Source organism: Meles meles, chromosome 12 (assembly GCF_922984935.1).
Source record: "Meles meles chromosome 12, mMelMel3.1 paternal haplotype, whole genome shotgun sequence".
NCBI lineage: Eukaryota > Metazoa > Chordata > Mammalia > Carnivora > Mustelidae > Meles > Meles meles.
This window is the reverse complement of record NC_060077.1, coordinates 14,779,552-14,800,684: the sequence shown is the minus strand read 5'-3', so window position 1 is coordinate 14,800,684 and position 21,133 is coordinate 14,779,552. Positions and strand designations below refer to the sequence as shown.

General features: G+C 54.4%; 1 protein-coding gene across 5 annotated transcripts; it reads right to left on the bottom strand.

Moving 5' to 3' along the window:
• Positions 1-1,626: 1,626 nt before the first annotated feature.
• Positions 1,627-20,725, bottom strand: KMT5A (lysine methyltransferase 5A). 5 transcript variants are annotated; one of them, XM_046025180.1, is made up of 8 exons: positions 20,646-20,725; positions 15,392-15,513; positions 14,063-14,219; positions 10,898-11,117; positions 10,469-10,556; positions 5,510-5,569; positions 4,200-4,390; positions 1,627-3,499 (listed from the first exon to the last, which is right to left on the bottom strand). In XM_046025180.1, the coding sequence occupies exons 1-8, from the start codon at positions 20,653-20,655 to the stop codon at positions 3,289-3,291; spliced, it is 1,059 nt and encodes a 352-aa protein (XP_045881136.1). In that variant the 5' UTR covers positions 20,656-20,725; the 3' UTR covers positions 1,627-3,288. The 5 variants fall into 5 exon arrangements, with proteins under 5 accessions (XP_045881136.1, XP_045881139.1, XP_045881138.1 ...); XM_046025183.1 differs by lacking the exon at positions 20,646-20,725 and adding an exon at positions 15,782-15,844; XM_046025182.1 differs by lacking the exons at positions 15,392-15,513; positions 20,646-20,725 and adding an exon at positions 15,782-16,299 and having other exon boundaries at positions 14,063-14,138.
• Positions 20,726-21,133: the final 408 nt, after the last annotated feature.

Genomic DNA, 21,133 nt, shown 5'->3' with positions numbered 1-21,133 from the left:
AAAAAATAAATCTTTAAAAAAAAAAAAAAAGGACAATAAAGAACGCTCAGATTTTAGTAGCCCTTGATCAAATCAGACACTGGGGTGTGGGAGTTCCAGAAGGTAAGTCCCAGGAGCGTTTCTCCTGGAGCTGGGGCCTGGTGTGACCACAGAAAGTGCTAGAGCTCCTTCCACACCATAGGCTTCCTCCGCCAAACCCAGCACCCGGAGGAACCGGCTGAGAAGTGGATTTCCAAGTCAGGTTTCACAAGGCACAAGAAGTGGTTGCTGTAGCAATCATCTTTAAAAAAATGAGTAAGTCGGGGCGCCTGGGTGGCTCAGTGAGTTAAGCCTCTGGCTTCAGCTCAGGTCATGATCCCAGGGTCCTTGGATCGAGCCCCACATCGGACTCTCTGCTCAGCAGGGAGCCTGCTTCCTCCTCTCTCTCTCTCTGCCTGCCTCTCTGCCTACTTGTGATCTCTGACTGTCAAATAAATAAATAAAATCTTAAAAAAAATGAGTAAGTAAATACAGCCGCTAAATATCAGAGCTCAGAGGCTCTTAGCGATCAGTCCCAGGCAAAGTTTCTTCCTTCCTTTCTTTCTTTTTTAAAAGATTTTATTTACTGGGGAGAGAGCACAAGCAGGGGGAGGGGGAGGAATAGAGGAAGAAACAGACTTTCTGCTGAGCAGGGAGCCCAATGCGGGGCTCGAACCCTGGACCCTCAGATCATGACCTGAGCCGAAATCACAAGTCAGACACTTCACCAGACACTTAACCAACTGAGCCACCCAGGCGCCCTGAAGCAAAGCCCAGTTTCAATCCTGACAGCAAACACGATGCCTAAGGGCGTGCTCCACACGCTTTTCCCATACTAACTCCTGTAACGCAGTCCCCCGCGTGCGTGCACCAGCTCTGCTCCATGTTGCCGAGGGAAGTGACACGCACAGAGCCGTCACCTGCCCAGCGTCATACAGTCGGCTGTTCCAGAGCCAAGGGCACAAGGCCACCAGGCCATCCTATTCCCTCCAAGGTGAAGATGGAGTCATCCATGACAGCTGAATCCTCAGGACACCCCTGCATGTCAGTGGGGCAGAGGTTGTTCCCATGTGGTTGAGCTCTGGAAAAGGAAAGGGATTTGTGCAAGGTGACAGGCTGGCAAACGCAGCTGCTGCTGCCATCAGATCTTCCGCTTGTCAACCAGGGACTCTATCTGCTGTCCCCATCTGCAAGTGCAGTGGCTGGTGGGGCACCATGGGGTGGGGACAGAGATGTGGACTGGTAGGAGGCGCTTCCCACCCAAGACAGGCACACATGATGATGCCAGGTGTCGTTCTGAGGGAGGATTCAACATGCGTTGGTTTTTAATCGTCTCTGGCACCAATGACCCCCATTGTACCAATAACAGAATGTTCCCCTAGGAGGGCATTCACCAATGGCCTATAACCCCCACCCTTTTCTTTTTAAAGATTTTAAGTAATCTCTTCACCCGACACGGGGCTTGAATCTACAACCCCCAGATCAAGAGTTGTATGCTCTACCAACTGAGCCAGCTGGGTGCCCCTGCTGTGTAACCCTTTTGTAAAATAAGGCTGAAAATCCAATCCTGTCTCCCACCATGTAAAAAACAGAGAGACACAGATGGCCTTGCCTGGCAATAAATATTTTAATTTTTGTTTCATTTTTATGATGACAAATAATTTTCAAGTTCTTTTTTTTTTTAAATACAAAGCGAAACCACAAACAGGTACAACCAAGACATTTTATCTCACATTTACACACTCTGTCGGATCCTCGTCCAATTCTCTGACCACTGACCAGGCAAATGTGGGGTGGGGGGGAAGACTTTCTTAGGTAGCACCGTGGTGAGGCCAGGGGGCAGGGGTGGGGGGCATCAAGGTTGAGGACAGGCTCTCATACCTGTCTCCATTCACATTTACCTGGGACCAGGGGAGGCCAGGAGACCCCAGGTTATGGATCCAGAGCCATGGCCCCTGGACTGCAGGTTAATTAACAGAGTGAGAATAGGTCCCCCTTCAGGAGGGAGGAGGAAGCTACCTACCCCTCCTATCACAGTCAAGGTGAAAACTTGACCCTTAGCCTTGATCCTGGGCTGCGGGGCCTGCCCACTCCACTGTGTACCAGCGGCTAGGGCGGGGGCCCTGCATTTCAGGGTCTGCGGGTTCCCCCTTCGGTTCATGGCTGCATCTTCATTTTTGCAGGAAGGACACCAGGTGGTCTGACAATCAGAAAGCCTGACAGCAGGTCTGGAACTTTCAACCCATTGGAATCAGGTCAGGGTTTGGGGGGGGGGGGGTGAGGGGTAAGTAATTTCTGGTCCCGCTACAAAACTTTTATTTTTGATTAGAATAGAGTACCATCTCAAATCTCCTCTACAAAACCCAAAAAAACCAAAACAAAAAAAAAAAAAAAAAAGGAAGGAAAAAGAAAAACGCAGCCACTTCACTCACTTCAAGACCTATATACATGTAAGTTGTTTTCTGTGGTTTTTTTCTTTTTTTTTGTCTTTTTTACTTTTTTTATTTTATTATTATTATTTTTTTTAAAATAAATTCAGTGTTCACATTTCTATAAAGAATTAACCCAGTTTTGGGAAACCCTGCCCCAGCAGGGCGAGCAAGCAATGCTTTTCCCTGCCCACATCTACTCTGATTACCCGCCCTGATGCTTCGAGGTGCCCAGAAAAGCGGCAGCCTGTGGAAGAGTAAACCTAGGCCTGGCCCGCGCCTGGGGGCCACTGGGTCAGTAAGCTTTCGAGAAAGCAGAGGGGAAGACTAGCTTACTGCGAAACCTTTTTTAAAAAATATTCATACACTTCCATGTGCGCCTGTCCAGACGTCAGGAAAACAAGAGCTTGGGAACACCCCAGCCAGGCCCGGGAGGCGGTGTCACCCGCCCCTGGCCAGTGGGGGTGTGGGGAGGAGAGTCCTGGCTCTTCGGTGGGAGGCGGGAGTCACCCGGCTTCCGAGTTCATGTTCACTCTTTCCTCTACGACCTGTGCTGCGTCTCTGACTGCATGCACGGGAAGCACGAACGTGTGACTTGTATGCAAAAAAGGTACAAAAACAACTAGAATATAAAAGTTTTGGTAATATAAGGCCATCTGTTCAAGTCCACCTTGGAAACCTGTAACAGATATTTAAATACTACAGTGAAAAGGCATCTTAATATACTTTTTAAAAACATCTGAAGTAATCTGCTAAGATTAAGTGTGTAAAAAAAAAAAAAAATCAATTCCCTTTGAGGGCACTTTGTCCATGGAAGAAGGGGGGGGTGAGGGCGGGGAGGTTAATGCTTCAGCCAGGGGTACGCTTCGATGGAAGCCCGGCTGCGGTCCCCATAGTCATACAGGAGCTCCTCCCCGGCCTTGATGTCGCGGGAGGCGATGAGGATGAGGTGAGGCACGCCGTCGATGTCGTGCAGTTTGGTCTGGCAGTTCCCGCATTTGCTATGATTGATCAGTCTTCCCAGGCGATTTGTCTCTCTAGTCGCATCCACGCTGGCGGGAGGGAGGGCAACAGAGGATTAAATTGATAAAGAGGCTTTTGATCCCTGTTCTGGACAGCGCTCGACTCTGGTGGGATGTCAATTTATAGCCATGTTTTGGGGAAAGCAATTCGAATCAAAAAACATCTTTAAAAGCCCAGGAGGCACTGGGGGGGGGTGTAGGGGAGGGGTGAGAGGAGATAGGAACACTATAGGTTCCTTGTGGGGGCCTGTGGGGCAGGTGCGTAATAAATAAATGAATGAAAATCGACTCCTCCGGTAGTGGGGGAGGCAGTGCGGGTGAGAAGGCAGGGAGTGTCGGGAACTCTCTGTACCTTCCGCCCCATTTTGCCGGGAACCTAAAACTGCTCAGAAAAATAGAGCCTATAACAAAACAAAACAAAAAATCGAGTGCAGTGGTCATATGGGAAAAGGAGAACCAGTGATTTCTAGAGCCGCTCTGGCCGAATACCACGAGAGGGAGCGGCCTGTCACCAACCGGCCCACTTGTGCTTCTCATCTGGTCCGATGGCAGCCAGAACGGCTCCAATCTCGAACGTTAAAATGCCAAGTGAGGGAGAGCGGCCTCGCGGCTTTGGGGGGAAAAAAAAGTAGCAAGAGCGAAACAAGAAGTAGGAGCCAGAGGAGGAAGCAGGGTGCCCCTGTGGCTCCCGGCCCCGAGGGCTGTCCTCGCTGCCAGGCCGCAGACTTACCAGTAGGTTTTGCTCAGATACTGAAAATAGTACATGTAGCAGCCTGTGGAGGGGTCCTGGGCGTACAGAGCCTCCCGCTTCTTGGCGTCGGTGATCTCGATGAGGTCCCCGTGGTACTCGACCACAAACTCGCCCCGGGAGAACTGCTTGGTGGCGATCACTCCCCTGCCCTTGCCGTCAATGAGGTCAATCTGTAGAGAGGAGGAGAGCGCTGCTTCCTGACCCGGCTGGGGGCTGGCTGCCCAGGGCCTGCCCCACCTTCTTGCAACAGCTTCGCTGAGGTGTGCCCTAGACCCCATCACGAGGGACACAGCACTACGGGTATGATGAACCAGAGGCCGCTGTGCAACCATCCCCACAATTCATGACCCCGAAAAGGTTCCCTGTGCCCTTTTAAAGCCTTGTTACATCTGAGCCTCTGGAGAGATCTGCCGGGTGGGTGCTGCCCCATTTTGTAGATGAGAAAACAGAGGCTCAGAGAGGCAGAACTATGTCCAAGGCCACGTGGCTGGGAAGTGGTAAAGCCTGACTCACATCCACACACGTGGCCTCTTCCGGGAAGGAGGAGGACCCCGTGTTCCAAGCATCTCCTTTTTTCGGGAATTTACCCTCCTGTGCCTCTCCTCATTCAGTTATAAATGGGCTGCAGGGTGACTGCTCGTGTCGCCCAGACCCCCCGGGGCCACTACAGGCTCTGCCCTTCTCATCCACCCATGTGTTTGCAGTACAGGAGAAGAAAAGGAAATTTCCTGGGCCCTGTCATTTCCCAGGAAAACAGAGTTTAGGAGAATGTGTTAGTCTGACGGGGCCTCAGGCTAAATGAGAGAAAGCCATCTACTCTGTGACTCCATTCATATGAAATGTCCAGAAGAGCCAAACCCACAGACACAGACACATTAGTGGCGGCCGGGGCTGGGGGAGTGAGGAGTGATTGCTACTGGGTACAGGGTTTCCATCTGGGAGGATAAGAAAGTTCTGGAACTAGACAAGACTGATGGTTGCACAACGCTGTGCATGTACTTAGTGACACTGAATTGTATACTTTAAACGGGTTAAACTGGTACATTTTCTGTTATATGTATTTTACCGCAATTTAAAAAAGTTTCATTGGGTGACATTTCCATTCCTGAGACGTTCCCTGAACAGATTTGGTATCTGGCCCCTTGACAACCTAAGACTCTGACCACTGCGGTGACCGTTACAGGGCTAGGGCAGCCTGCTGGCCGCTGGGAGGGGAGGAGCGGGGGTTGGAGGGGCAGGGGGTACCCACCAGCCTCAGCCTCCGAGCAGTAGGCCCTGCTGCCCCTTACCTTCATTCCTTCTTCCTTCCCACTTTCAATCAACTTGTCTATTCTTTTCCTTTCTTCAGACTGGGCAGAGGGAAGAAAAAAAGCAGCATTTCAGCATTCTCTCCTGGGCCACTCTGGGCAGCCCGGACCACCCACGGATCACTCAGGGCTGGCCTCCGTGACAGCAGTCCCTGAAGCCGCCCGTGCCCCCACAGCCCCATCCGTTTCTCACTGCCATCTGCTGTGGACGGTTTGCCACCTGGGGCTCAAATGAACCGGGGTGGGGGGGCAGGGCGGGGACACGGCGGTGGCCCAGCTGCAGACTGGGTCGGGGGCTCTGTACTGTTTGGCATGTGCAGTGTCGTCCGGACAATCCAAACTTCCGACGTGTAAAATCAGGACAGAACTCCGTACACCATCGGCCAGGGCAGACGAGAGGCTGTGTCCTCGAAGGGGTAGGTGCACACCACGTCCTGCCCATCTGACAGCCCCGGCAGGCACCTTGCTTTAGAAATTGGACCTGGGTTTCCAGGAAGCCACCGCCACGGCTGAGAACAGGGCCTCACCCCCCCAAGAGGCAGTGCCACCCTGAACAAAGAAGTCCGACGGGAGTGCACACGCCTGGCCTCACCGGCCCCTTAGGACCACCCCCCCCGCCCCCGCCAGATCCAAGTCCCTTGCTCTGTCTGTGCCTGGGACTGTGGGGAGGCACAGGGAGCCACACAGAAAGCAAGCAGAAGCCAGGGCCCTCTTCTGGGCACCACAGAGGGGTGCACGGGGTAGGGGGGTTCCACCCACCGCTGAGGAGACCTGCCCCAACCAGTGGCCCGGGCTGGCAGCGCACACGGACTTTCCCAGGCTCTCTCCACGTGGCAGGCTGGGGACACCGGGTTTATAGACCCAGCACAAGAGCCGCACCACACACCTCTGCATCCGGCCCCCATCCCAGCTCTTCCCCCGCCACCTTCCAGCCAAGCCATGGCCACCTCCCTGGGCTCCTAATGCCCACCCTGACCACCCCCCTCACTCTGTTCCCCACACAGCAGCCAGAGCATCTTGTGAAAAATCTACAAAAGAGGCACTTGGGCGGCTCAGTTGGTTAAGTGTCTGACTCTTGGTTTTGGCTCAGGTCACAATCTCTTGTTTGGGGTCATGGGATCGAGCCCCACCATCGGGGTTCAGTGCTCTGCGGGGAGTCTGCTTGAGATTCTCTCTCTTCCCTTCCCAGCCCCCCCAACTTGTTCTCTCTCTCAAATAAATAAATCTTTAAAAAATAAAATAAAATATGGGCCACCTGGGTGGCTCAGTCAGTTAAGCGTCTGCCTTCGGCTCAGGTCATGATCCCAGGGTCCTGGGAACAAGCCCCGCGACAGGCCCCTCTCTCTGCCCCTCCCCCGACTCGTGTGCTCTCTCACTCATTCTCAAATACATAAATAATTAAAAATAAAATAAAAATGTACATAAGATCATGTCATTTCCCTGCTTAAAGCCTGCCAGGAAGTTTACTGAATGGTGATGGGCCAACGTTGGTTCACTGTGACAAAGGTTACCAGGACAGTGTACGTAAGGTGTAAATGATGGGGAAACTGAGTAAAGGATCTGTGGGAGTACTCTGTACTATCTTTGAAGCTCCTCTATAAACCTGAGATTATTCCAAAACAGAGTTTATTTAAAGAGAAGTAAAACCCTGGGGCTCCGGGGGGTGCACTCTGTTGAGCATCCAACTCTTGGTTTCAGCTCAGGTCATATCTCAGGGTTGTGAGATCAAGCCCCACATTGGGCTCTGCGCTCAGTGGAAGTCTGCTTGAGATACTCTCTCCCCCTCCCTCTGCCCTTTCCTCTCTCAAATGAATAAATAAATCTTTTAAAAAGAGAGAGAGAGAGAGAGAGGGAGAGAGAAGCAAAAGCTTTTCCATACCTTCCCACTGCAACAGAGATAAAAGCCACTCTTCCAATGGCCTGTGAGGCTACCCAGAGTCCCAGCCCCACCTCATCTGCCATAGTCACCTTTGTTCCCACCTTCTGGCCACACTGGCTGACTCTCCTACAGGGCCAGGCTTGTTCCTGCCTCCTGGCCTTTGCACATCCTCCCCACCCGGGCCTGGAACACCCTTTCTCCCAATCCTTTCACCTGGCTTGTGTCCTCCCTTCCAAGCTCTGCTCAAAGGGCAGCCCCCTCAGTGAAACTTCCGTGACTACTGTAGCTACGGTAGCCTTAGCCTCACCCAGCTTTCAAACTACTGTGATATTAATGTCAAAGGGCTATCTGAAATTATCTTGTTCTTTGGTGTTTTGTTTTTTTGTTGTTTTTTTTTTTATTTTTTTTTTAATTTATTTATTTGACAGAGAGAGATCACAAGTAGACAGAGAGGCAGGCAGAGAGAGAGAGAGGGAAGCAGGCTCCCTGCTGAGCAGAGAGCCCGATGTGGGACTCGATCCCGGGACCCTGAGATCATGACCTGAGCCGAAGGCAGCGGCTTAACCCACTGAGCCACCCAGGCGCCCCTTGTTTTTTTTTTAATTGTGAATCACTCCCCACTTGAATATAAGCTCTCTGAGTACAGATCTTGCATGCCGTGGGATATCCTGCCCCAGAATGGTGCCTGACACATAGTAAGCCCTCAAGCAATGGCAACATTACCATACTCACCTCCCTGCGGAAAAATTATTGGTGTGTGCAGGAGACCAGACCAGGGAGGAGTGAGATAAGCTCTGTAATGGAAAGTGACCTGAGGACTTTCCTGCCATGACTGAATGTGGCACCAGGAACTGGGAGCGGGCTAGATGCCCTGAAGGCAGAGCCATAGTCCGAGCTCCATTCCGGAGGCTCCACACTTAGGAGCACGCATGAACCAGCTCCAGGCTTCCGAGCGAGAACTCAGGCAGTAGCCTACGGGCGGCGGCTGGAGGCAGACTTGAGTGGGAGGTAAGCGAGGTCTGAATTAGGTCAAGGCTGCTCTGCACATCAGGCCTGGGACTGGGCTGAGAAGGAAGAAGCCAGGGCACTGCCCCCATGTAGGCTGTCACCCCACCCACAAGCAGGCCAGCCAGCTAAGGGGCCCCCACAGCGAAGCAACAAGCAGTTCAGGGTTTTCTCTCCAAGGTCCAGTGTCCACCCTCTTGAGCCCTGGCCCTGGCCTGTCTTCAGACTCAATTATCTGCAAAAGTCTTCATTTTAGTTTCTCCCCTGGCTACCCCCAACCCTCTCTGTGCCCCATGTGCCCGGGCCCTGGTTTCTGGGGCCCCGAAGAGCAGGCAGGTCGGGACTGACCTCACCCCTCGGACGAGGCCCAGCTGCCCCACCCTCGAGTTTTACCTGTGCCATCAAGAGAAGACACCGCCCAGGCCAGCCACAGCCGCATGCCCCAGCCAAGGGCCGCCTACCCGCCTGGCCGGCAACCACCTGGCCCTGGTGCTCACTGGGCAGAGCTAACCCAAACAAGTGGAGCGCAGCACGGCTCTCCTCGGCACTGGCTCTCTGGTGACACGGCGAGTTTCCTAGCTGCAGACCAAGCTTCAGAGAAGCACGCCGTCTGTTCCCTTCTGCTCAGCTACTGCCACATTTCGCAGCCCTGCATCACGTCCTGTGGCAGCCTGCCCTCCCCGAGCCAGAAAAGACCTTCTTCTTCTTTTTTTTTTTTTTTTTTATTAAAAAGGCAGACTCAGCTGCCCTCCCTCTGCAGCACATGGCAGGCCTTGGCGAACCCCCAGCGCTCCCTGTGTGGGCACCGCAGCCCTGACCGCGGCTGGGAGCTGTGCTGGGTTCTGGGGCCTGGCACACCCCCTCGCCCTCTGCAGGGCTGTCTTGAAGAGTGACCTCGCACAGCCTCCCACTGCAGGCAAACATTTTATAACCGCTTGTTCTTGGCTGAAAGACTGCCTTTCTCAAGAAATTAAAGCCAAAGCTTCTCCCTGGTGGGCGAAGTGGGGGGTGGGGATGGACCCCTTCTCCCACTATTTTAAAGGAAGTCTCATCAATTCAAATAATCAGGAAAGAGAATGCCACCTTCCCGTCTCTGCATCTATAGCTTTAACCTACAAAATGCTGATGGAGTCTAGTTCAGGTTCAAATGCTAATACTGACAAGGCCTCAAGGAGGCAGGCTGGGGGTAGGGGGCGATGGGCACAGAACTCCCCCACCCCTCTGCGGGGGCGGCAATGCCAGCCCTGCTGCTCCACCCAGGGGGCTTTGAGGGCATCGCAGGGCAGAGGGCCGCAGGGCAGAGCACGCCCAGGGTCTGTGGCCGCCACACACTGGCAATAACCACACCTCGCTGCATCCAATACGGACCGACTGCCAACCACAGACAAACACAGCAGGCGGAGGCCTGCAGTCTGGGCAGCCTTCCTCTGTCTACGATCCTCGGACCACAGCTGGGAGGGAGAGGAGAGGGGCCGCGGGAAGTGATGACCCCAGGGAAGCAATGGTGGCCACAAGTCAACCTGTGCCTCCCGGAGGCCAGGCCTGGTTCCCAGTGTTCCTGGACGGTGAACTCACTGAATCCCCCCAAAAACACGCCTATAAGATACTGGTTTGTTATCCCATTTTATAGATGGGGCAACCGAGGCACAGAGCAGTTAAGTGACTGGCCCGAGTCGTACAACCGGTAAGTGGCTTCTGAGCCCCACTCTGCACCCCCCAGACGCGATGCAGGAGCGTGTAGCGAGCACGCGGGCAAGCCCGGGGAAGAGCGTGCAGCCTCCCCAGAGGTCCCGCGCTCCGACTGCCCTGCCACCGCGGCCTGGGAAGGACGCTGTCCCCGCAACCTGGGCCACCTGGGCGCGCTACAGCGGACAGGGTTCCTCCACGGAAGTGCCTCGCCCGGGGCCTCACAGGCACTGCGCCCACCAGGAGGGTGCCTGTCCCCAGGAGGCAGCCCGGAGACCGCTCTTGTCCTGCCACAGTCCTGCTCCCATCCTGCCCACCGCCCCTCCGCCAGCCAGCCGGGGGGCAAGCGCAGCGTGCTACCTGCAGCTCACCTGCAGCTCGGCTTTGCTCTTCCTGGAGCTCCTCCGCACCGGGTAGAAATCCGTGAGTTTGCGATTCTGCTGGGTCTTCCCTTGAGCTCTGGGGTGGGAAAGGCAGAGGAGAAAACAAGGGTGTGCTGAAACCCCGAGGTGGCTCCTTGGCGACTTCAACACCTCCGTCCCCGGGGGCCTGTGGTCACCAGGCTCACCCGCCCAAGGGGGCCTCGGAGCGCGAGATAGGCTGCCTGTTCTCGGCGTTGGGGGGGCACGGGGGGCTCCTGAGCTCTGGACTCAGACCAGGTAACAATGTCCCTGGGGGGTCCTCATGGCACCTGGGCCCGGATGACACAGAGGCCGGTGGGGGACCTGCTCCTCCAGCTGGCACCTGAGCCGGGTCTGGGGCCAAAGCCGCACCCTGCGCCACCTCCAGGAGGCACTTACTTCTTCCGCGGGGCCTGTTTGCCCTTGATGGGCTTTTTCAGGGCTTGCTTGGCGATAGCGGCAATGGCAGGATCACAAGACGAGGTTGGAGTTTTTGGAGGTTCTGCTGCTTCGGATTTTTGGTTTGGAAAAGGTGCCAGGGGACCCCTCCTGGCGTCTTTGAGCTTCTGTTCCTCGGACTTCATGGCGCTCCGTACTGCGTTCCCACTGTTTCTCTTCTCTGCAGGCAGAGCGCGGGGAAAGACAGAGGGTTAGTCGCCACTCTCCGTCTCCTGGCTTCCCGACCTTCAGCTGCGTTCTAGGACAGGCTTCTGGAAGGGAGAGGCCCCCGGGTGTGACAGGCGCAGTGCCCTCCGCCTGTGGGACCCCGTGTCTGCTAACGGCTCCCGGGGGAGCGGCATGTGGCTTCACTTTTGGACTCAGGCACGGGGCAGAGCTTTTTGTCTGCATCTTTTTAATTCTTTTCTTTCAGCTTTACTGAGGTATCACTGAGAGAACAGTAAGGTATTTGCAGTGTACTTCCCGATGATTTGACAGACATGGTGGACGATTCCTCCCATCTAGCTTGTGAACGTTTCTGATCTCCTGCCCCTTGATGTGTGGGAGGGTGGGGGAGAGCGAGAGGACCCTCGAGGCAGAGCCACCAAAGGAGGCACCAGCCACGAAGGTGCTCAATCCAGAACTTGCCCGCAGACCCCAGGAAAAAAGCAAAATTCCCAGAGTGGACCTGCGTTGATGGACAAGAATGAGGTCATAAAGCAGAATTTCTTCCCTAGCAAAGACCTCTGCCTCAAGAGCTGCCTGGCGCGCTTCATTTCAGACTCTAAGAAAAAAAAGTTTCCTCTTCTAAAGGGACCAAAGCCCTACGTTCAGTGGTTCTCGGCACAGTGACCCGACACTGACCAGTGCGGCGCTGGGAGGGACGGCGAAAAGGATGTGTGACTAAAAATAGTTGTGAAGCACCAGTGTGGGTGAATGATAAGACTTTTTGAGAGAATGACTGACTTTAAAAAAAAAAAAAGGAAGAAACATAAGTCAAGAATACATAGCTGGTAGGAACATAAAATGGCGCCGTCACTTTAGAAAAGAGCCTGGCAGTTGTTCAAAAGTTCGACATGGAGTTACCATATGACCCAGCAGTTCCACTCGGAGGCGGCTGTTACGAGAATTAAAAACATATGTCCACACAAAAACCTGTATGTGAATGTTTGTGGCAGCTTATTCACAAGAGCCAGAGCAGAAACGACCCAAACATCCATCCACTGATGACTGGGGGAGAACAATGCGGTCCGTCCACCTGACGGGATATTATCCAGCCACGGAAAGGAGTGACGTCCTGACACCTGCCCTCAAAAACGTGATGCTGAGTGGAAGAAGCCAGACCCCACAGGCTACAGATTCTGCGGGATTCTGTCTACTTATGTCCAGGGACACAAATCCACAGGGAGAGTAAATACATTACTGGCTGCAGGGGCTGGGGGAAGAGGTGGAACCAGGAGAGACTAATGGGTATGAGGCTTCTTTTTTGGCATGAGGAATGTTCTGGTACCAGGCAGTTGGTCATGGTTATGCCTGTCCGTGAAAAGACTAAAAACCACCAGGCTGGACACTTTCAAATGGTGACCACTGTGATAAGAGACTCAGGGAGCAATAAACAAGCTAAAAAGAAAACGATGTCAAAATCCACCCAGGCTCCTTTCACTGCCTCACACGCCTTAAGTGGAACCTTAAGTCCAGGACATCACCCTTAAAGATCCTAGGAGTGCATGATGCCTGTGAACGTCAGCTACCACGTCAGTCTGAGTCAAGGCAGAAACAAAGTTGAGAATCAAGGACAAAAGCCTGGCCCTTGGGCTCTCCTCCAAAGTATATCCGGCCGCAGATCCTAACTGTGGCCATTTAGTGACACTAGACGTCAAAAAAACTAGTTTTCTACCACGTCACCGTTCAGGATCACTCACATTCCACCCCATTCCAGGAGGGATGGCAGACAGCCTGACCACCATTCAGGGAGAGCCCCTTCCTCAGTCCCTACGTGGTAAGTGCTAGCCTAAGTGTTGCCAATGCAGCGAGGAAGAGGCCAGCAAGGAAGGGGTGCCAGTGTGGAGCACTGCACAAAGCCCTCTGCACCCAGGCTTTAACCAATCTTCAGACAGCCTTGCGAGGCAGGAGTTCTCCCTCCCACTTCAAAGATGAAAGAACGGAGGCTTGTAAAAACGGAGTGACCTGCCCCAGCCTCTCCTTGGAAGTGGCAGAGGTAGGATTCGAACCCAAGTCACTTAAAGACGGACTGAAATAGTATCACCCACTGCCCTGGGTGGGGAGATCAAGCTTAGGCCTGGCTCCTGCCCCTGGTTCTGGGCTTCCCCAGTCCTGGTGCTCAGCTGTGGCTGCGGACACTGTGCTCACCATCACTTATGGCATTTCTGTAAATGAATTACGAGGCTTCCTATTCCAAAGCAGATGGCAGCCAGAGTTCTGCTTCTTTAAGGCAAGTTTTAATTAGAAGGGACCTTGGTGAATTGGGGAAAGCTCTTCTTCCCCACTGCAGCTTTAAGAGGGATAACACTTGGAAGAGAGCTAGATTTGTATGAGGTTTCAACCTGTTTTTGCAGGGCCGAACAGAATTTTCAGTAATTATGTATTTTCTTGTTCAATATTTTAACTCTGAATCTCACCACGGAGTATGCTGTTTCAGAGAGCAGCACTGAGCACTTGAGTGGAAAGAAACTCAGAAAGGAGGTCAAGGCCAGCTCAAAAGAGGAAAGGAAGTCAGTTCCCTACGTTCACACAACACAGGACAGCGAGCCCCTGCTCTGTACCCCCCAGACCCCTAACTTCTGTACTGTGGGTACTGGTGAGCCTCTTGATCTGTAGCTCAGGTGTGATTTTTGCAACTTGGCAACACACTCAAGCTTGAGGGATAGGCTAACTCTTGTGAAAGCAGGGAAAACCTGTTAGACCGACAGGGCACACACCCTGGGACAGGCCACTCTTCCCCTGTGTCTGTTTCTTAGGAGCAAGACAAACACGGTTCAAACAAGGTTTCAAACTCTTGGGTTTGAAAAGGCTGGATAAACATCTAATATATGCGCACAATTCTGGAAGAGGGGCTTCTGCAACCCGAGCAGCTGTAGTCAGGGCAGGGCCATTTCAGAGCCTTACCTTCTCGTTTCCTGTAGAGTCCGGCTAATGGCTTCCCCTGGCATTTGACTTCGTGATGTGCAACTGAGTTCTCTTCCTGAAGGGGGGAACGCATTCCAGAGCATTTGTTGGGGCTCATGTAGGAATAGATCTTTGATTGCCCGGTAAATACATTCTCCTAAAACGACAAATGCATGTTCTGAAAGAGGCGTGAAGAAGAAGCTCCCAGGGCAAATGGCAGAGAAGGGCACTCAGAATAACCAAAACCAAAGACAGACATCATCTCTCAAAAGCAGGCCACCAGGAGTTGCCAGCCCTGGAGGGAACAGTGGAAGGTTTAGGATCCCCCAGGTACGAGTTAGACGCTTCCCAAACTCATAGGGCCTCCATTTCTGGCAACTAAGGGCACACCTGGCTGGCAGGAAGCCAGCTGTATACCAAGGTGTATACCACAAGCAGACAACCTACCAGGAGCAGAGAGGTCGCAATGACCCGGACTGAACAACTGCAGAATTTGATGGGCTGGCCTGCGTGCAGGAGTTAACTCCCCTGGCAGGAGCTACAGGAACTCTTAGCCCAGAAACAGGCCTCAGGGAATCTGATTAACCACTTCTGGGTCTGAAGGCGGCTGGGAGGACTTGTCAGAACTGCCTGAGCCTTCAGTGTGCCCAAGCCTGGCCCCTCTCAAATCAACGCAGCCTCCCAGGACTGCGGGACTGGACTGCAGTGGTAATGGAAGGGTGGGGTTAGGGGTGGGGAGCTTAATAAAAGCAGAGCCTACAGCCAGCTCGGGTAGGGCGGTCACTCTATTGCAAATGGCATCCAGGCATTAAAAGGAGGGTGAGCAGGCGGGTGGGGCGGTACAGGTCACTGCTGGCGTCTCTGGGTGTCGGGCCTCTCCTCTGAGTAAGCACGGAATGGAGGAGGGCTTCCCCAGAAAACACTGGTAGGGCCTTTCTGCCCCGTGAACCTTTAAACACCATATCGGCGAGACCCGTGACCTCTCTGAGGGACCCCGGCAGGCCCCGCACACCCTGGGGAAGGCAGCCACACTGCCGGTGCGGAAATGCCATAAAGACACAAACTTTTCCGAGGTCAAATACTACCAGGGTCATGGCGGAGCCAGTGCGGACGCCACTCCCAGGCAGGCAGCAGAAAAGGAAGCTGCCCGAGCCGGGCGCCCCGCCCGCACACCCGCACCCCACCCCCCCGCCCCTGGGCCCAGGGCCGCGGGCGGGGGGGTCCCGGAGCGCGCGCGCGCACGTGCTCGCGGCGCCGGGCCGGCGGGGGCGGCCGGCCGCGCGGCTCCTCGGGGCGCGCTGAGTGAGTGCGGGGAGGGTGCCTGCTTACCCCGTTGGTGCGGGGCCTCCCCGGGCCCCTCCGCTCCACCATCTCCGGGCCCGGGGCCGTCGCTGCCACCGCCGCCGCCGCCGCCGCCGCCTCCACCGCGCGGGGCTTGGACATCTTCCTGCCTGGAGAGGGGGACCCGGGGGAAGCGGGGGAGGGGGCGCTCAGGGCGCGGCGGGGCGGGGAGCGGGGCCGCCCGGGCCAGGCGCCGCGGCGGCGCCTCCCGCCGCAGCCATGTTCCGAGGGCCTGGCGGTGGTGGGCCGCCCGCGCCGCCGGGAGGCAGGGGCCGGCCGGCCGGGCCGGGCCGGGGCCCGGGTCGCCCTCCCGCCGCCCGGCCCGGCCGGGCCCCGCGCGCCGCCCGCCCCCCACGCGGCCTGGCCCGCCACACCCACCTGCAGCCCGGCCAGGCCCATGGCGGCGCGCCCCGCGCCCTCGCCCTCGCCGCCGCCGCCGCGGCCCGGCCACCACCGCTGCCGCTGCCGCTGCTGCTGCTGCTGCCGCCGCCACCAACGCCGCCGCGGCGCCCCGGGGAAGGGCCGGCGGCGCCCTACGGCGCCCCCTTCCCCCATGGCCTGCGAGGCAGGGCCCGGCACCAGCGCGCCGCGGCAGCCCCGGCCGGCCCGGGACCGAGGACTCTGGGAGGGAGGCGCTGGCGGCGAGTCCTCAGCGGCCCGCCCGCTCGCCGCCGCCGCCGCCGCCCACCGTCCGGCTCCCGGCCCGGGGAAGGGGCTGGCAGGGGCGGCGCTGAGAGGCTCCTCCGGAGGGAGGGAGGGTAGGAGGGCGGGCCGGGCGGCCGCGACGAATCCCGACTCGGGCGCGCCCCCTCTCGCGCGTCCTCAGCCACTCGGGGAGGAAGGGGTGGGAAACATGATAATGACAGCCCCGGCTCTCGCCGGCCAGGCTCCTTCTCTCCCTGGCTCCGCGGATATTTTGGGAGACCGGTCGCTGCCAGGCGCAGTCAGCAGCGGAGAGCGCCACAGGCGGGATTCCTCCAGTGTGCCCAAGCCTGTGCTCCCTGAGCGTTTGGGGGCATTTAATCCTCCCGGGGTGGGGGTGGGGGGTTGGTCCCGTGGCAAACCCGTTAAAAATGAGGATACTGGGGCTCAAGAGAGGTGCTGGGGGTTGCTTAAGGCCACAGAACTCGAAATCGATGGGGTCAAGTGTCAAACCCAGGCGGTCTGCACCCGTTCAGGCCCTTGGGAGATAGAGCCAGTGGTTTTAATAGCAAGTTGGTGGGGTGCTTCCCCTGCACACACGATCTCATCGAAACCTCACAACAGTCCTATGAAAGTACACACCATTATTATATCCTTTCCACAGATGGGGAAACTGAGGCTCAGAAAAGGGAGGAGCTTTGGCCAAATTCTCAGAACTAAAAATGAATTTCCTGGCCAAATGACGCCGAGCCTGCCCTCCCAGCCACAGATGAGGAAATTCAAGATGGGAGGGACAGATGCTATTGCAGAAGCGTTAGCAAGTCACCTGGTTCTCCTGTCCACCCCCACGAGAAAATGTCCTAGGAAGGCAGGGGTTCCAGCCAGTCGGGTGTCTTGTGTTGGCAGAGCTCACCGCCCTGCACCACTGTGCTGAAGGGTTTGAGGGCCCACAGCCAAGAGTCACTGTATTTCTGCTAAGTCACAGATGCAAACAAGACACCTCAGGCCATCTAGCTCCTACCACTCGGGTCACCGCCTGGGAGGCAAGCATTGGGTTTCTCTCCCTGTATCTGCCCCAGAGGTGCTTTGTGACCATGGCCTAGTCACTCCCCCGGATGAGGCCTCAGCCTCCTTGTGGACAATGACCAAGAACCTCGAATTCCTTAGCCCACTCAGGGCACCTTCTGACATCCACAGAGAAAGAAATGGCTGTCCCTTGAAGTAGCTGCCTCCCCCTTAAAGGGATAAGATTAAATAGGATTAAATGGCAGGAATAGGCTCAGGACCATACCTCCCAGATCAGCTCCTGCTTTAGCATCCTGGGGCAGGGCTGGTCCGCACACTTATCCTCTCCCCTGGCAGCCCCCACACGAACCCTAACTCCAGTAGGATGGGATCCTCTGCTCACTTGAATACCCAAGAGACTATGCGGAGAGTGAAAGAGGATTCTAAAGTGACACCGACAGGCAGGTCAAGCCATTTGAAGTAGTGTGCCCTACGTCTCCAGCACGGAGAAAGCTTGCAGTTTGTTGCCAAACGATCATGGGAATCGTGGTTTGAGAACAGGAAGCGGCCACTCAGATCATCTTTTCTACTTCACATGCTATTTCAACATCCTCCCCACCCCCCACCTGCAACTACACACACATGCTCAGGGCCACAGCTTTCTCGGTTTCGGCCCTCAAATGCAGGGAGTACATATGTTCAGATCCAAGTCTAGCACCTATCCCTCAACTCTGCGGCTCTGGTTCTAGAAGATCTAATGCAAATCATTCAATGTAACCTTCAACACAGTCTTTCCTGTTTCCGGACATGAGGTGTTTATGTGTATGTAACGAATATACCCATCAGCAGAAATAAGAACTCTTAATGTTGTCCAGGATCTCACAGAAATAGAATTCAGCAGGAATGATACTAATGGCTAACATTTATTCAGTATTTACGTGCTAGGCCCTACAAAAATGCATTATTTAATTTAACCTTCCCAACCCTTTATGAGAAGGTACTATCCCTGTGGCACAAATGTAGAAATTGAGGCTCAGGAAAGATCAATCAGTGGACAGAATTACACGACTAAAGTGGTAATAGAGCTGAGATCTGAACCCAGTGCTGCTGCTGTACCAGTGTACTCTACCGTAAAGACTGTATGTTGCTTCTCTTGAACTCAGACACAAAAATAGGAATTCGTTCATCCCACAAACATTTATGGAATACCTACTCCGTTGCTGGCCCTTGCTAAGGACATAACAGTGTATGTAAAGGCAGATGGAGCACACTGAGCCAGAGGGGTAGGCAGGGTCCTGCAGGCCACAGTGAGGATTGTGGGTTTGATCCTAAGAACAGTGGGAGAGGGAGGAGGAATGAAGGTCACACGATAAAAAACTGTGTTTGGTGGGGACCAGTCTAGCTGCTGGGGGATAATAAATTGGAAATGGTGAAAGTAGAAAGAGGGGGACCAATTAGCAGGCCATCTGGCCATAGCAGCAGAAATGGAGAAAAGCAGATGGGCTAATCCTCCTCAAACTAATATACCTGAGGTTGAAAATATTTACATGACTGTAAAACTTTAAAACCAGAGAGGAGTTGCCTGGTATCTGAACATTTTGTTCATGTGACCCAGCAGGGTTCTCAAAGTGAGCTACAAGTTTGCAACAAAGACAGCTTTTCTAGAAGGAAAAGCCTGACTCTTCATTCAGAAGGATTTGATATTTACACTACCAGATGCCCAATTTAATAATCTACAAGAGTAACAAAGCCTTAAGAAATAAGTAACTACGAAAGAAAGAAAGAAAGAAAGAAATGACTACAATTTGGGTGTCAGGTGGAAAAGGGAGAATCCCTAACCAATAAATTACAAAGGTGATTTGTAAGCCTGCCATCTTGTGAGCTGGGAACACTTGTCTTCACTTTGGCTGAGGGAGATAGAGTGGAACAAGGAAAGGCACAGCATGGTCAGAATCTAGACAGGGGTACTGGACTTCAAGCTTCCACCTCTGAAAAATGGGAATAACAATTTGTAAAGATTAACTGAGATAATAAAGTGCCTGGCCCTCAATGGTAATTAGTATTTGCCTATATTAAGCATTTTAATATTTCAATGGCAATTTGCTTGGTTTTGTTTTCCCTATAGATTAATTAAAGCAAGCCATCTTTTTTTTTTTTCTTTTAAAGGCACTACTGTTAAAACAGCTTGAATGATTTTGTTCTAATGGGAAAAATGAATCGGGGAAGCATACATTTGTTATGATCTGTCAGATACTATTAAATATACTTTTAGATGCTTAATACTTTCCTGAAGAAAAAATATTCGTCTTAACTCTCTCTGTGGACCGGGTTATGAACCACGTTCATTTGAAGTTCACTTTGCCTCATTTCTTTTTTTTTTTTTTTTAAGATTTTATTTATTTATTTGACAGAGAGAGATCACAAGTAGACAGAGAGGCAGGCAGAGAGAGAGGAGGAAGCCGACTCCCTGCCGAGCAGAGAGCCCGATGCGGGGCTCGATCCCAGGACCCTGGGACCATGACTGAGCTGAAGGCAGAGGCTTTACCCCACTGAGCCACCCAGGGGCCCCACTTTGTCTCATTTCTTAATTAGAACCTGGGTTGTTCTGAAAGATACTAAAAGGACTCTGGGATGATAAAGAATGCAACTCGGTGCAGGGCCTGAAAACAAAGGTCCCCAATAAATATTTACTGAATGAATCGTATTTTATTCATTATTATTGTAATAGGGAGCATACTGCATTAAGGCAAATTCCTGCTAAAGTGTACTGCCTTGGGATTTTGAGAAAAATGTCAAACCTCAACTCATTTTTCTGAAATAATAATTTTACTCAGCCGTCACGCTCAAGTTTTTGTATGAAGGAGACACAGCAGCTGGGAATGACCAGCGGCTGGAGATCACTTTGCCGCATAACGTGGGTCTTACTGTCCTGACAGCAAACTTAGTGTGCAAAGAAGGACTTAAGGCAGCGACATCGCCTCCCGCGGCTGGACAATCCCACCCAAGCCATCTCCGTGGGCAGGAGTCCTGACCAGCTGCGGGACGAAGGGTCGCCCAGGGGGGTGCCATGGGACTCATCTCATCCCCCAAAATGAGGTAACTCAGGGCGTGGAGAGGAAAGGCGCCTGCTGCGGTGTCCACGCCGACGCGCTCTCCACGATGGAGGTTACCCATCTGCGCCCTGGCCTCGGAGTCACCTCCTTTCCCAGCAAGAGAGAGCTCCGAAACGGGGGGCGAAGCTTCGCCCTCCCCCCTCCCGGTATCAATAACATCCATTCCCTGGAGGTGCTCTGCGCTTTAGTCCCCGAAGAGCTTTGACATATGGATCTGTTGTTCCTGGAGAGGCAGGCCGGCAGGTGCCCACACTTTATAAAGGGGAAACCGAGGCATGGGAGCGGGAGGGACTTCCGGAGACTTGGATGGGGGGTCGGAGAAGGTTCCGCAACAACCCCCGCACCCCCCAGCCCCGTCTCCGCGCTCCTTCCGAGCAGACCTCAGCAGACCGGCTTCCCGCTGCCGCTCCCGCCACCCTGGTCCCCCGCCCAGCACGATCCCCACCCCCAGCCGCCCCGGCGCTGACCACCTGGGCAAATACCTCTAGCCATGGCCCGGCTCTGTCACCGCCTAGGATCTCCCGGGAAACGCAGCTTTCGAAAAAAGTTGCAACAACTGTAGCCAACTGCTCCGCAGAGATACGGCTGCTGCCCTGATTGGCGCCGTTGCCCGCCTCTCCCCAGGCTGCCCGTCGTGATAGGCGAACCCAGGAGGGAAAACCCGCCCCTCTTCCCGCCTCCCTGGCGGGGGCGGGGCAAGCGACCGCACTTTCTACAAGCGCTTTAGGGACAGGTCCCCGCGGAGGAGGTGGGAGGGGGTTTAAATTTTGCCGTCTCCCTGCGCTGATTGGCTGAGGTGGGAGGATACCCGCGCTACCATTGGGAGGCCCCAGACTCCGCCCTCTCCCAGTGCCGAAGCTCCGCCTCGGGAGGTTTAGTCGCGCGGCTGGAGGCCCGGGCTCTGAGCGGACCGGATCTGGGACTTCCGGTTCTTCTTGGGTTTGACCGGAACCCGACGTCTGACCCCTCG